Source organism: Bombina bombina, chromosome 10, assembly GCF_027579735.1.
Source record: "Bombina bombina isolate aBomBom1 chromosome 10, aBomBom1.pri, whole genome shotgun sequence".
In the NCBI taxonomy this organism is placed as follows: domain Eukaryota; kingdom Metazoa; phylum Chordata; class Amphibia; order Anura; family Bombinatoridae; genus Bombina; species Bombina bombina.
In genome coordinates, this window is record NC_069508.1 from 12,896,867 (window position 1) to 12,914,221 (window position 17,355).

Sequence of the window (17,355 nt, forward strand, 5' to 3'; positions counted from 1 at the left end):
ACACAGAGGTATCCCCATATATTACTGCTGTACCCCCAGACTACAGAGGTATCCCCATATATTACTGCTGTACCCCCAGACCACAGAGGTATCCCCATATATTACTGCTGTACCCCCAGACCACAGAGGTATCCCCATATATTACTGCTGCACCCCCAGACCACAGAGGTATCCCCATATATTACTGCTGCACCCCCAGACCACAGATGTATCCCCATATATTACTGCTGCCCCCCTAGAACACAGAGGTATCCCTATATATTACTGCTGCACCCCTAGAACACAGAGGTATCCCTATATATTACTGCTGCACCCCTAGACCACAGAGGTTTCCCCATATATTACTGCTGCACCCCTAGACCACAGAGGTATCCCCATATATTACTGCTGCACCCCCAGACCACAGATGTATCCCCATATATTACTGCTGCACCCCCAGACCACAGAGGTATCCCCATATATTACTGCTGCACCCCCAGACCACAGAGGTATCCCCATATATTACTGCTGCACCCCTAGAACACAGAGGTATCCCTATATATTACTACTGCACCCCTATACCACAGAGGTATCCCCATATATTAGTGCTGCACCCCCAGACCACAGTGGTATCACCATATATTACTGCTGCACCCCAGACCACAGAGGTACCAGCTGCCCTGAGTGTACAAACTAATATTACATGCCCAGTGCCCTCCAGAGAGCAAGGAGCGGGGCGAAGGGAAGAGAAAAAGATACAAACAGGTCATGGAGAAAGAGTTCCCCACCCTCATATATAGCTGTGTGACTGCACCTCCAGTAACTGCCTCTGATACTACGTTTTGATATCTACGCTATTTCTGGCTATTACAATCATACAGGTGTGTGCTTCATTCTTTCTACAGAGATTGTTTTCTATATATTGTTCAGTTTTGTGCTGTGCCTAAGCACCAGACCAGTGTGACAGTGGCAGGAGAGTTTTTCCTTAAGTTCCAATCCATTAGAGTTTGCCATCTAAAATCTCAATATTAACATATTAATGCGTTTGGTGCGACTGTCTGAGGTCTCTTTAACAAGCATCAACTGTGAATATTGAATCAAATAAACTATAATCATATTCACTATAAATATCCTATAACAAGAGCAAGGTATTCTGGGTAATCACTTGCAAATAAAAAAACAGGTATTGGGGTATTTCCACGTAAAATTCAAGGCAGGTCCCAGGGCCACTGCAAAGCCCCGTTTTGTGCACATAGGTAGGTTGTGAGTGCAGGTAAGTATGTCCTATTGCGGGTTGTGGTACTTACCAGACTCAGGCTCACAGGGGTGTGGGCGTCAGGCACTGGGTGAGTGTACAATGACTTTAACATATCATTCAGGTCATTTTCCTGCAAGACATGTACATTATACTGTCAGATGCAGAGCTTGTGCACACGGGCATGTGCCCCATACAATCATATTGATACGCCCTTTGTTTAAACCCTCTCTTCTGTGTGTTTAGCTCCTGTGCCGGTCCTGATAAACATATGTCTGGTGATTGGCTGAGTCACTTGTCTGTGGCCCATGATTGGCTAAACAGTATTTATCCTCATCTAGAGTGGCTCAGGAGCTGACACGATGTCACCTATAATCTTATGCGTAAAACATGATGAGAGCCTGAGAGAGGGGTGAAACGTTGTCCTTTTTCTGTAAAAGTCCAGTTTTAAATGACAATTGTATTGCTCTGTGCTTAACCCAGATTGTGAGCGCTATATCCTGTTTAAATCTTTCAGAATCTCCAAAACTTAGCCAAAGCAAGAATGTCACATTGTACCGAAAACAGCAACTCCTGTTTTATTCTGCTGATATTTCTCTGTTAGGCATTAAACTGCTGAGTACAACTACAGTAACAGGGTTTTCCTGCTTTGTCTGCAGCTCTCTTATTTTACTGGTTCCAGTTGCTAAAGTTCTGCATCTTTGTACTGGGCGCCACCATCTTGGAGTGTAGGTATTTTTGTACCCAGTGACAAAGGTGGTGCACATTCCCAGATCAGTGACACTGACGTCTGTATTGTGCACGTCTGGTTATCGTACGTGTCTGTTTAGCGTGCATGCCTGGTTATCGTGCATGCGTGGTTAGTGTTTGAGCATGCCTGGTTATCGTGCGTGTGTGGTTAGTGTTTGAGCATGCCTGGTTATCGTGCATGCGTGGTTAGTGTTTGAGCATGCCTGGTTATCGTGCGTGTGTGGTTAGTGTTTGAGCATGCCTGGTTATCGTGCGTGTGTGGTTAGTGTTTGAGCATGCCTGGTTAGCGTGCGTGGTTAGCGTTCGAGAATGTCTGGTTGGCGTGCATGTGTGGTTAGCGTTCGAGCATGCCTGGTTAGTGTGCATGTGTGGTTAGTGTGCATGTCATGTAAGCGTGCATGCCTAGTTAGTGTGTGTGCATGGTTAGCGTGCAAGCATGTCTGGTTAGCATTTGAGCATGCCTGGTTAGCGTGCATGTGTGGTTAGTGTGCATGCGTGGTTGGCGTGCGTGACTGGTTGGCGTACAAGCATGCCTGGTTAGTGTGCATGTCTGGTTAGTGTGCGTGCCTGGTTGGCGTGCGTGCCTGGTTGGCGTGCGTGCCTGGTTAGTGTGCATGTCTGGTTGGCGTGCGTGTTACAGAGTGTTACATTTTTGCAGTGGCTGCCCTGCTCTAGGTTATTCATATGGTATTTTTATGTTTTATAACTTTTAAAGTATGTAAAACAACTGAAAAAAGTAGTTTCCCACTATGTATTGTGTGTGCGGACTCAAGGTGTGCAATAAGGCATTAAAAAAAAAGTCACCGATCTGTGCATATTCTCCATGTCTGTCACAGAGTTCAAGCATACGTGAGCTCTAAAATGGCAGCACCCAGTGTCAGAATGCCACGTTCCACCAGCTGGCACCTGTAAAGGGCAAAACCATTATGTTGTTATTGTGTCTAACAGTTCTATGTCCCTTTAATCATATCTCGGGCTGTGACTTTATAGTAATGCAGTTTTGGCCATTATGGGTGACATTGGCGCACTTACCTGCTCCTTCACCAGATAGTCAGCCAGAGTGTTTAGCAACTTGTAGTAAACTTCAAACCAAGGGAGGTAACTGCAAGATAAACACAATGAGCGCCATTACGTGTGAGGAATATCACACACAGCAACACACACATATATATAGCTCTATCTAAAGAGCAGCAAATACACATTACTGTATCCAAGCTCATCAGTGCATGTGCGTTTGTCAGTGTGCTACTGTGTTGTGTAGTGTGCACGTGCGTCTGTCAGTAAATGTGCCGCTGTGTTGTGTAATGTGTACGTGTGTCTGTCAGTGCATGTGCCACTGTGTTGTGTAGTGTGTCTGTCAGTAAATGTGCCACTGTGTTGTGTAGTGTGTAGGTGCGTCTGTCAGTGCATGTGCCGCTGTGTTGTGTAGTGTGTACGTGCGTCTGTCAGTGTATGTGCCGCTGTTTTGTGTAGTGTGTACATGCGTCTGTCAGTGCATGTGCCAATGTGTTGTGTAGGATGTATGTGTGTGTCAGTGCATATGCCGCTGTGTTGTGTAGTGTGTAGGTGCATCTATCAGTGTATGTGCTGCTGTGTTGTGTAGTGTGTACGTGCGTCTGTCAGTGTATGTGCCGATGTGCTGTGTGGTGTGTACATGTGAGTCAGTGCATGTGCCGCTGTGTTGTGTAGTGTGTACGTGCGTCTGTCAGTGTATGTGCCGATGTGCTGTGTGGTGTGTACATGTGTGTCAGTGCATGTGCCGCTGTGTTGTGTAGTGTGTACGTGCGTCTGTCAGTGTATGTGCCGATGTGCTGTGTGTTGTGTACGTGTGTCTGTCAGTGTATGTGCCACTTTGTTGTGTAGTGTGTATGTGTGTCTGTGAGTGTATGTGCCGCTGTGTTGTGTAGTGTGTACGTGTGTCTGTGAGTGTATGTGCCGCTGTGTTGTGTAGTGTGTACGTGTGTCTCAGTGCATGTGCCTCTGTGTTGTGTATGTGTGTCTGTCAGTGCATGTGCCGCTGTGTTGTGTAGTGTGCACGTGTGTTTGTCAGTGTATGTGCCGCTGTGTTGTGTAGTGTGTACGTGTGTGTCAGTGTATTTGGCGCTGTGCTGTGTGGTGTGTACGTGTGTCTCAGTGCATGTGCCGCTGTGTTGTGTACGTGTGTCTGTCAGTGCATGTGCCGCTGTGTTGTGTACGTGTGTCTGTCAGTGTATGTGGCGCTGTGCTGTGTAGTGTGTATGTGCGTGTCAGTGTATGTGGCGTTGTGCTGTGTAGTGTGTATGTGTGTGTCAGTGCATGTGCCGCTGTGTTGTGTACGTGTGTCTGTCAGTGTATGTGGCGCTGTGCTGTGTAGTGTGTATGTGCGTGTCAGTGTATGTGGCGCTGTGCTGTGTAGTGTGTATGTGTGTGTCAGTGTATGTGGCGCTGTGTTGTGTACTTGTGTCTGTCAGTGCATGTGGCGCTGTGTTGTGTAGGGTTTACGTGTGTCTGTCAGTGTATGTGGCGCTGTGCTGTGTACGTGCGTCTGTCAGAGTTACGCTGAGGATGTCACCTCATTGTCAGGCTTGTTTTACGTAGCACATCGCCCTACTCATTAGTTCTTTAAGGGATATATCTGGGTGGAAACTTTCTTGGAAAATATCTCCTTCCCCTTAGTTTGAGGTGTGCATTTGTCATTACTGGTGCCACAATCCTGTCACATACAGTGCTACAAGCAATCAGACTACATTGCTCCTCAGAATGGAATTTTAAAATTAAAAATATTATTAAAAAACATTGATTTGACCCATTTCTGGGCCCTCTCAGACTCTGTGTCCCAGTGTGTGAAAACCAGCAACGGCTGAGCCAGACCTACTAATTCTTGTCATGTGACCTCTTTATTCTACTTCTCTTGCTACGGTGTTTGGTTTTAAATCTTCGGGGGCATTATCTGCGTTATTGCGGCATTACCCGTCCTTGTGTTTGGTGATCAGCTCAGTAAGAGCAGGTACAGTCTCCCTTTTGTGACTTATACAATTATTATCTGTGAAGTGCTTTGCCCGCCTGGCACGGGTGACTCAGTGGGTAACCTCTGCTGGCATTTGGGCACACTTACTGTGCGTATTGTGTTTACACCAAGTGAGACCTAATGCTGATGGACACGTAGCGTCAACCAATGCGAGTAGGTGCTGGTAACACGTGCAAGTGATTAGCAGTCAGTAACCTGCAGAATCTGGGGGCCTGGGATTTTTATCTAATCTCTTGTGTTGCTAAGGTGAGGGTCTTTGTGGCGCTGCAGAATAGACATCACTGACTTATATTTTTAGCCAATACTCTCTTGGGCTGTGTAAGGTAACAGTATTTATATGTTCCTGCCATGAATATGTGATTAATAATAATTTGTGGGAGTTATATTTTTTTTTCTTCCCAATAGAAATGTAACTTTGTGAATTCTATATTCACTTTAAGAGCTTATAATAGTGGCATTGGATTGGTTAGTGTAAAATGGATCCACTGTAATTAGCCTGCTGGATTTCAGCAAATCACTTCTGCAGTTTGGTCACAAACACAAAAGCATATGAGAGAAAATCCCGAAATATGTGTGAATACACGTACCGCATCAGACAGCAATGCACGTACCGCATCAGACAGCAATGCACGTACCGCATCAGACAGCAATGCACGCACCGCATCAGACAGCAATACACGTACCGCATCAGACAGCAATGCACGTACCGCATCAGACAGCAATACACGTACCGCATCAGACAGCAATGCACGCACCGCATCAGACAGCAATGCACGTACCGCATCAGACAGCAATGCACGTACCGCATCAGACAGCAATGCACGCACCGCATCAGACAGCAATGCACGTACCGCATCAGACAGCAATGCACGTACCGCATCAGACAGCAATGCACGCACCGCATCAGACAGCAATACACGTACCGCATCAGACAGCAATGCACGTACCGCATCAGACAGCAATGCACGCACCGCATCAGACAGCAATGCACGCACCGCATCAGACAGCAATGCACGTACCGCATCAGACAGCAATGCACGCACCGCATCAGACAGCAATACACGTACCGCATCAGACAGCAATGCACGTACCGCATCAGACAGCAATGCACGTACCGCATCAGACAGCAATACACGCACCGCATCAGACAGCAATGCACGCACCGCATCAGACAGCAATGCACGCACCGCATCAGACAGCAATACACGCACCGTATCAGACAGCAATGCACGTACCGCATCAGACAGCAATGCACGCACCGCATCAGACAGCAATACACGTACCGCATCAGACAGCAATGCACGTACCGCATCAGACAGCAATGCACGTACCGCATCAGACAGCAATGCACGTACCGCATCAGACAGCAATGCACGTACCGCATCAGACAGCAATACACGTACCGCATCAGACAGCAATGCACGTACCGCATCAGACAGCAATGCACGCACCGCATCAGACAGCAATGCACGCACCGCATCAGACAGCAATGCACGCACCGCATCAGACAGCAATGCACGCACCGCATCAGACAGCAATGCACGCACCGCATCAGACAGCAATGCACGCACCGCATCAGACAGCAATGCACGCACCGCATCAGACAGCAATGCACGCACCGCATCAGACAGCAATGCACGCACCGCATCAGACAGCAATGCACGCACCGCATCAGACAGCAATGCACGCACCGCATCAGACAGCAATGCACGTACCGCATCAGACAGCAATGCACGCACCGCATCAGACAGCAATGCACGCACCGCATCAGACAGCAATGCACGCACCGCATCAGACAGCAATGCACGCACCGCATCAGACAGCAATACACGTACCGCATCAGACAGCAATACACGTACCGCATCAGACAGCAATGCACGCACCGCATCAGACAGCAATGCACGCACCGCATCAGACAGCAATGCACGTACCGCATCAGACAGCAATGCACGTACCGCATCAGACAGCAATGCACGCACCGCATCAGACAGCAATGCACGCACCGCATCAGACAGCAATGCACGTACCGCATCAGACAGCAATACACGTACCGCATCAGACAGCAATGCACGTACCGCATCAGACAGCAATGCACGCACCGCATCAGACAGCAATGCACGCACCGCATCAGACAGCAATACACGTACCGCATCAGACAGCAATGCACGTACCGCATCAGACAGCAATGCACGTACCGCATCAGACAGCAATACACGTACCGCATCAGACAGCAATGCACGTACCGCATCAGACAGCAATGCACGTACCGCATCAGACAGCAATACACGTACCGCATCAGACAGCAATACACGTACCGCATCAGACAGCAATGCACGTACCGCATCAGACAGCAATGCACGCACCGCATCAGACAGCAATGCACGTACCGCATCAGACAGCAATGCACGTACCGCATCAGACAGCAATGCACGTACCGCATCAGACAGCAATACACGTACCGCATCAGACAGCAATACACGCACCGCATCAGACAGCAATGCACGCACCGCATCAGACAGCAATGCACGCACCGCATCAGACAGCAATGCACGCACCGCATCAGACAGCAATGCACGCACCGCATCAGACAGCAATGCACGCACCGCATCAGACAGCAATGCACGCACCGCATCAGACAGCAATGCACGCACCGCATCAGACAGCAATGCACGCACCGCATCAGACAGCAATGCACGCACCGCATCAGACAGCAATGCACGCACCGCATCAGACAGCAATGCACGCACCGCATCAGACAGCAATGCACGCACCGCATCAGACAGCAATGCACGTACCGCATCAGACAGCAATGCACGCACCGCATCAGACAGCAATGCACGCACCGCATCAGACAGCAATGCACGCACCGCATCAGACAGCAATGCACGGACCGCATCAGACAGCAATGCACGTACCGCATCAGACAGCAATGCACGTACCGCATCAGACAGCAATGCACGTACCGCATCAGACAGCAATGCACGTACCGCATCAGACAGCAATACACGTACAGGGACATATACAAACGTACATACATACAAATATACACACAGATACACTAACAGGGGCGTAACTACTGGGGAGACAGAGGTCGCATTAGCGACTGGGACCTGGAGATCCCCCTCGCTCAGGGGGGGCTCAGCTGCCTCCAACACAAACCTAGTTTTAGATCTCATTGGCGGCTTTGGCTTGCACGTTGGCCCCTGACTGCACCTGTAGTCTCTGCAAAGGCTAAACAATTCCTGAGCTCCCATAAATATGTTGATGGCTGAGCTCTTAATTGATTGATGCCTTCTCAGGATTTACCATTAACTTTCTGCACTCTGACATCACCCAAGGAAGCAGCCACTATCCATTGTGGCACTAGGGAGAACTTAACCCTGTGAAAGACACAAGGCTTCAATTCTCAGGGAGTTTTGTAAAGTGTTTAAAAGTTGTTACTAATGAATTAATTAGCCTCATTTTTACCAGAATTTCCTTTGTTTTAGTTTTATAATGCCCTATACATTTATTGCCTTCAAAATGTAGTCTCTTATGGCTAGATCTATTTTTATTCAGAATCTTGTGTTGCTTGTAGTTTTCAGAAACTATTGCTGTACATTTATAAGAATTACCCACTTGATGATGCTTTGGTATTATAGAACGTAAGATGACCAGGGATCCCTATTATACCTCTATAGCTAGGTCATCCATACCTCTATAGCTATGTCATCCATACCTCTATAGCTATGTCATCCATACCTCTATAGCTATGTCATCCATACCTCTATAGCTATGTCATCCATACCTCTATAGCTAGGTCATCCATACCTCTATAGCTATGTCATCCATACCTCTATAGCTAGGTCATCCATACCTCTATAGCTATGTCATCCATACCTCTATAGCTATGTCATCTATACCTCTATAGCTAGGTCATCTATACCTCTATAGCTATGTCATCCATACCTCTATAGCTATGTCATCCATACCTCTATAGCTATGTCATCCATACCTCTATAGCTAGGTCATCCATACCTCTATAGCTATGTCATCCATACCTCTATAGCTATGTCATCTATACCTCTATAGCTAGGTCATCTATACCTCTATAGCTAGGTCATCTATAGCTATGTCATCTATACCTCTATAGCTAGGTCATCTATACCTCTATAGCTAGGTCATCTATACCTCTATAGCTAGGTCATCTATACCTCTATAGCTAGGTCATCTATACCTCTATAGCTATGTCATCTATACCTCTATAGCTAGGTCATCTATACCTCTATAGCTAGGTCATCTATACCTCTATAGCTATGTCATCTATACCTCTATAGCTAGGTCATCTATACCTCTATAGCTAGGTCATCTATAGCTATGTCATCTATACCTCTATAGCTAGGTCATCTATACCTCTATAGCTAGGTCATCTATACCTCTATAGCTAGGTCATCTATAGCTATGTCATCTATACCTCTATAGCTATGTCATCTATACCTCTATAGCTAAGTCATCTATACCTCTATAGCTAGGTCATCTATACCTCTATAGCTATATCTTAAGAGTAAATAGATAATAGGGATTGCTGGTCTGCTTATGAGGCTATTGTGTAAAATCTAACTTGAGCAGCCATATATGCGTATACTGTATGGATATGTATGTATGTATATATATATATATATATATATATATATTTGCTTTTTGTGTGAAGTTTGTTCACTGAAGTGACTGCTTTTATGGAAGATGCCAGTTTGAATATTTGGGAGGAGAGACACCTGGCTACTGAAAGTTTCTGGATTTGATTCTGCTGGGAACCGTAGGATCCATTTTGACTTTTACATCCTGATCCATACTCTGGGAGGTGCATTGAGACCGATACGATTTTTCCTTACCTCATACAGATTGAGGGCCCTGAAAGTAAGTGGCCTTGAGCAAGATTGCCGGTTCTTTGGGATTGTGTTCTTTACAGGATCTGTTTTTTGCATTTCAACTTTGGACTGTGCTTTATTGTTCTTTTTTTAGACTATCTTCATGTACGATTTTTAGTATTACTATTTGATTTTGTGATCGATTGTATATTTTTTTTTCTGTGATATTTGATATTTACATTTGGATATATACTCTCTCTTCTTATTTATGCATATAGTATTTGCATGGTAGCGCCATCCCTTCTCTTGTTGTTTAGATCAGTGTTTTTCAACCAGTGTGCCATGAGAGGTGTGCCGTGAGAGATCCTCAGGTGTGCCGTGAGAGATCCCCAGGTGTGCCGTGAGAGATCCCCAGGTGTGCCGTGAGAGATCCCCAGGTGTGCCGTGAGAGATCCCCAGGTGTGCCGTGAGAGATCCCCAGGTGTGCCGTGAGAGATCCCCAGGTGTGCCGTGAGAGATCCTCAGGTGTGCCGTGAGAGATCCTCAGGTGTGCCGTGAGAGATCCCCAGGTGTGCCGTGAGAGATCCTCAGGTGTGCCGTGAGAGATCCCCAGGTGTGCCGTGAGAGATCCCCAGGTGTGCCGTGAGAGATCCCCAGGTGTGCCGTGAGAGATCCCCAGGTGTGCCGTGAGAGATCCTCAGGTGTGCCGTGAGAGATCCTCAGGTGTGCCGTGAGAGATCCCCAGGTGTGCCGTGAGAGATCCCCAGGTGTGCCGTGAGAGATCCTCAGGTGTGCCGCGGCAGACTGACAACAGTGCGGGGTGTCCCTCTTTCAGATTTTGAAATATTGGGAGGTATGTGACCGGCTCATCAGGCATCGTTTACAACCATGACATTGACATTCATTCACAGGCAATCATTATGATAGTTTGTAAATGAATGTCAATATGTCATGTATAGTTTGTAGGAGGCATGGCATGACAGCACAGTACAGTGTGTGTATATATATATATATATATATATATATATATATACACTGTATTATATATCCTGTATTAGGCTACAATGTGTGATTTTGTAAAATTTTGTGATGGTGGTGTGCCACAGGATATTTTAAGGTAAAAAAGTGTGCCACGGCAAAAAAAAGGTTGCAAATCACTGGTTTAGATATATATATATATATATAAATGTGTATGTATGTATGTATGTATGTATATATATCTATATCAATCACACATACTCTGCCAGCTAGTACATGCTCCAGCGGCATTTACGGATTCTTGTACCGGTGCCCTGGAGTTTCTAGTTACGCCTCTGGATACACATATATGTGCAAGCACACATATGCAGATATAGACACGACACAAACAAGCAAAAATGCACACCAAAGATGAATATGCACATAGAATTACACACACACAAATAAGAACACACATGCATGCATACACAGACACATACATGCATGCATACACAGACCCATGCATACACATATATGCATACACAGACACATGCATACACATATATGCATACACAGACACATACACAGACATATATGCATACGCAGACACATACATACACATATATGCATACACAGACACATACACAGACATATATGCATACACAGACACATACATACACATATATGCATACACAGACACATACACAGACATATATGCATACACAGACACATACACAGACATATATGCATACACAGACACATACACAGACATATATGCATACACAGACACATACATACACATATATGCATACACAGACACATACACAGACATATATGCAAACACAGACACATGCATACACAGACACATACATACACACATACATACACATATATGCATACACAGACACATACACAGACATATATGCATACACAGACACATACATACACATATATGCATACACAGACACATACACAGACATATATGCATACACAGACACATACACAGACATATATGCATACACAGACACATGCATACACAGACACATACATACACACATACATACACATATATGCATACACAGACACATACACAGACATATATGCATACACAGACACATACATACACATATATGCATACACAGACACATACATACACATATATGCATACACAGACACATACACAGACATATATGCATACACAGACACATACATACACATATATGCATACACAGACACATACACAGACATATATGCATACACAGACACATACATACACATATATGCATACACAGACACATACACAGACATATATGCATACACAGACACATACACAGACATATATGCATACACAGACACATACACAGACATATATGCATACACAGACACATGCATACACAGACACATACATACACAGACATATATGTACACATACACATATATGCATACACAGACACATACACAGACATATATGTACACATACACAGACACATACACAGACATATATATACACATACACAGACACATACATACACAGACACATACATACACATATATGCATACACAGACACATACATACACATATATGCATACACAGACACATACATACACATATATGCATACACAGACACATACATACACATATATGCATACACAGACACATACACAGATATATATGCATACACAGACACATACACAGACATATATGTACACATACACAGACACATACATACACATATATGCATACACAGACACATACATACACATATATGCATACACAGACACATACATACACATATATGCATACACAGACACATACATACACATATATGCATACACAGACACATACATACACATATATGCATACACAGACACATACATACACATATATGCATACACAGACACATACACAGACATATATGCATACACAGACACATACATACACATATATGCATACACAGACACATACACAGACATATATGTACACATACATACATAGACATATATGTACACATACATACACAGACATATATGTACACACATACACAGACATATATGTACACATACATACACAGACATATATGCATACACATACATACACAGACATATATGTACACATACATACACAGACATATATGCATACACATACATACACAGACATATATGTACACATACATACACAGACACATACACAGACACATACACAGACACATACACAGACATATATGTACACATACATACACAGACATATATGCATACACATACATACACAGACATATATGTACACATACATACACAGACACATACACAGACACATACACAGACACATACACAGACACATACATAGACATATATGTACACATACACAGACACATACATACACACATACACACAAGAAAATGGAAGATTCCAGGTTTCCAGTTTTTTTTTTTTTTGTATCCAGATAGGAAGGTCCCAGAGAATAAGCTGTGCTCTTCTCTTCAGAGCCATTTATCATATTAGCGCACGTACACAGGTCTGTAGGATAATGAAAAATAACATACCCTGCCTGTGCACCACCTCTGTGCAGTAGATTTATGTCTCTGCTACAGGGAGTTAGACAGCAGCTTGTACAGAGCACAAGAGGTCAGAAAGCTCAAAGTCATTCACAGCATACAGCACACGAACACAGGAGTGATATCTGTGTATAATACATGTGTATACAGTGCATGTCTGTGTATAATACATGTGTATACGGTGCATGCCTGTGTATAATACATGTGTATATAGTGCATGCCTGTGTATAATACATGTGTATACAGTGCATGCCTGTGTATAATACATGTGTATACAGTGCATGCCTGTGTATAATACATGTGTATACAGTGCATGCCTGTGTATAATACATGTGTATACAGTGCATGCCTGTGTATAATACATGTGTATACGGTGCATACCTGTGTATAATACATGTGTATATAGCCCATGCCTGTGTATAATACATGTGTATATAGCCCATGCTTGTGTATAATACATGTGTATATAGCCCATACCTGTGTATAATACATGTGTATACGGTGCAAATCTGTGTATAATACATGTGTATACAGTGCATGCCTGTGTATAATAAATGTGTATATAGTGCATGCCTGTGTATAATACATGTGTATACAGTGCATGCCTGTGTATAATACATGTGTATACAGCCCATGCCTGTGTATAATACATGTGTATATAGCCCATGCCTGTGTATAATACATGTGTATACGGTGCATGCCTGTGTATAATACATGTGTATACGGTGCATGCCTGTGTATAATACATGTGTATATAGCCCATGCCTGTGTATAATACATGTGTATATAGCCCATACCTGTGTATAATACATGTGTATATAGCCCATACCTGTGTATAATACATGTGTATATAGCCCATACCTGTGTATAATACATGTGTATATAGCCCATAACTGTGTATAATACATGTATATATAGCCCATACCTGTGTATAATACATGTGTATATAGCCCATACCTGTGTATAATACATGTGTATATAGCCCATACCTGTGTATAATACATGTGTATATAGCCCATACCTGTGTATAATACATGTGTATATAGCCCATACCTGTGTATAATACATGTGTATATAGCCCATACCTGTGTATAATACATGTGTATATAGCCCATACCTGTGTATAATACATGTATATATAGCCCATACCTGTGTATAATACATGTGTATATAGCCCATACCTGTGTATAATACATGTGTATATAGCCCATACCTGTGTATAATACATGTATATATAGCCCATACCTGTGTATAATACATGTGTATATAGCCCATACCTGTGTATAATACATGTGTATATAGCCCATGCCTGTGTATAATACATGTGTATATAGCCCATACCTGTGTATAATACATGTGTATATAGCCCACACCTGTGTATAATACATGTGTATATAGCCCATACCTGTGTATAATACATGTGTATATAGCCCATACCTGTGTATAATACATGTGTATATAGCCCATACCTGTGTATAATACATGTGTATATAGCCCATACCTGTGTATAATACATGTGTATATAGCCCATACCTGTGTATAATACATGTGTATATAGTGCATGTCTGTGTATAATACATGTGTATACAGTGCATACCTGTGTATAATACATGTGTATATAGCCCATGCCTGTGTATAATACATGTGTATACGGTGATACGGTGCATGCCTGTGTATAATACATGTGTATACAGTGCATACCTGTGTATAATACATGTGTATATAGCCCATGCCTGTGTATAATACATGTGTATATAGCCCATACCTGTGTATAATACATGTGTATATAGCCCATACCTGTGTATAATACATGTGTATACAGTGCATACCTGTGTATAATACATGTGTATATAGCCCATGCCTGTGTATAATACATGAGTATATAGCCCATGCCTGTGTATAATACATGTGTATATAGCCCATGCCTGTGTATAATACATGTGTATACAGTGCATGCCTGTGTATAATACATGTGTATATAGCCCATACCTGTGTATAATACATGTGTATATAGCCCATTCCTGTGTATAATACATGTGTATACAGTGCATGCCTGTGTATAATACATGTGTATATAGCCCATACCTGTGTATAATACATGTGTATATAGCCCATTCCTGTGTATAATACATGTGTATAGGTACATTCCTGTGTATAATACATGTGTATAGGTACATGCCTGTGTATAATACATGTGTATATAGCCCATACCTGAGTATAATACATGTGTATATAGTGCATGCCTGTGTATAATACATGTGTATACGGTGCATGCCTGTGTATAATACATGTGTATATAGCCCATGTCTGTGTATAATACATGTGTATACAGTGCATGCCTGTGTATAATACATGTGTATACAGTGCATGCCTGTGTATAATACATGTGTATACAGTGCATGCCTGTGTATAATACATGTGTATACGGTGCATACCTGTGTATAATACATGTGTATATAGCCCATGCCTGTGTATAATACATGTGTATATAGCCCATGCTTGTGTATAATACATGTGTATATAGCCCATACCTGTGTATAATACATGTGTATACGGTGCAAATCTGTGTATAATACATGTGTATACAGTGCATGCCTGTGTATAATAAATGTGTATATAGTGCATGCCTGTGTATAATACATGTGTATACAGTGCATGCCTGTGTATAATACATGTGTATACAGCCCATGCCTGTGTATAATACATGTGTATATAGCCCATGCCTGTGTATAATACATGTGTATACGGTGCATGCCTGTGTATAATACATGTGTATACGGTGCATGCCTGTGTATAATACATGTGTATATAGCCCATGCCTGTGTATAATACATGTGTATATAGCCCATACCTGTGTATAATACATGTGTATATAGCCCATACCTGTGTATAATACATGTGTATATAGCCCATACCTGTGTATAATACATGTGTATATAGCCCATAACTGTGTATAATACATGTATATATAGCCCATACCTGTGTATAATACATGTGTATATAGCCCATACCTGTGTATAATACATGTGTATATAGCCCATACCTGTGTATAATACATGTGTATATAGCCCATACCTGTGTATAATACATGTGTATATAGCCCATACCTGTGTATAATACATGTGTATATAGCCCATACCTGTGTATAATACATGTGTATATAGCCCATACCTGTGTATAATACATGTATATATAGCCCATACCTGTGTATAATACATGTGTATATAGCCCATACCTGTGTATAATACATGTGTATATAGCCCATACCTGTGTATAATACATGTATATATAGCCCATACCTGTGTATAATACATGTGTATATAGCCCATACCTGTGTATAATACATGTGTATATAGCCCATGCCTGTGTATAATACATGTGTATATAGCCCATACCTGTGTATAATACATGTGTATATAGCCCACACCTGTGTATAATACATGTGTATATAGCCCATACCTGTGTATAATACATGTGTATATAGCCCATACCTGTGTATAATACATGTGTATATAGCCCATACCTGTGTATAATACATGTGTATATAGCCCATACCTGTGTATAATACATGTGTATATAGCCCATACCTGTGTATAATACATGTGTATATAGTGCATGTCTGTGTATAATACATGTGTATACAGTGCATACCTGTGTATAATACATGTGTATATAGCCCATGCCTGTGTATAATACATGTGTATACGGTGATACGGTGCATGCCTGTGTATAATACATGTGTATACAGTGCATACCTGTGTATAATACATGTGTATATAGCCCATGCCTGTGTATAATACATGTGTATATAGCCCATACCTGTGTATAATACATGTGTATATAGCCCATACCTGTGTATAATACATGTGTATACAGTGCATACCTGTGTATAATACATGTGTATATAGCCCATGCCTGTGTATAATACATGAGTATATAGCCCATGCCTGTGTATAATACATGTGTATATAGCCCATGCCTGTGTATAATACATGTGTATACAGTGCA

General features: G+C 42.7%; 1 protein-coding gene across 1 annotated transcript in view; it reads right to left on the reverse strand.

The window, feature by feature from the left end:
• Positions 1 to 17,355, reverse strand: part of DENND1B (DENN domain containing 1B) — a 338,838-nt gene that overhangs the window by 202,452 nt on the left and 119,031 nt on the right. Inside the window, exons 5-6 of the mRNA XM_053693753.1 lie at positions 3,017 to 3,086; positions 1,287 to 1,367 (exon numbers count right to left, since the gene is read on the reverse strand). Of these exons, the coding sequence (XP_053549728.1) occupies positions 1,287 to 1,367; positions 3,017 to 3,086 (151 nt within the window). The remainder of the gene's footprint in view (positions 1 to 1,286; positions 1,368 to 3,016; positions 3,087 to 17,355) is intronic.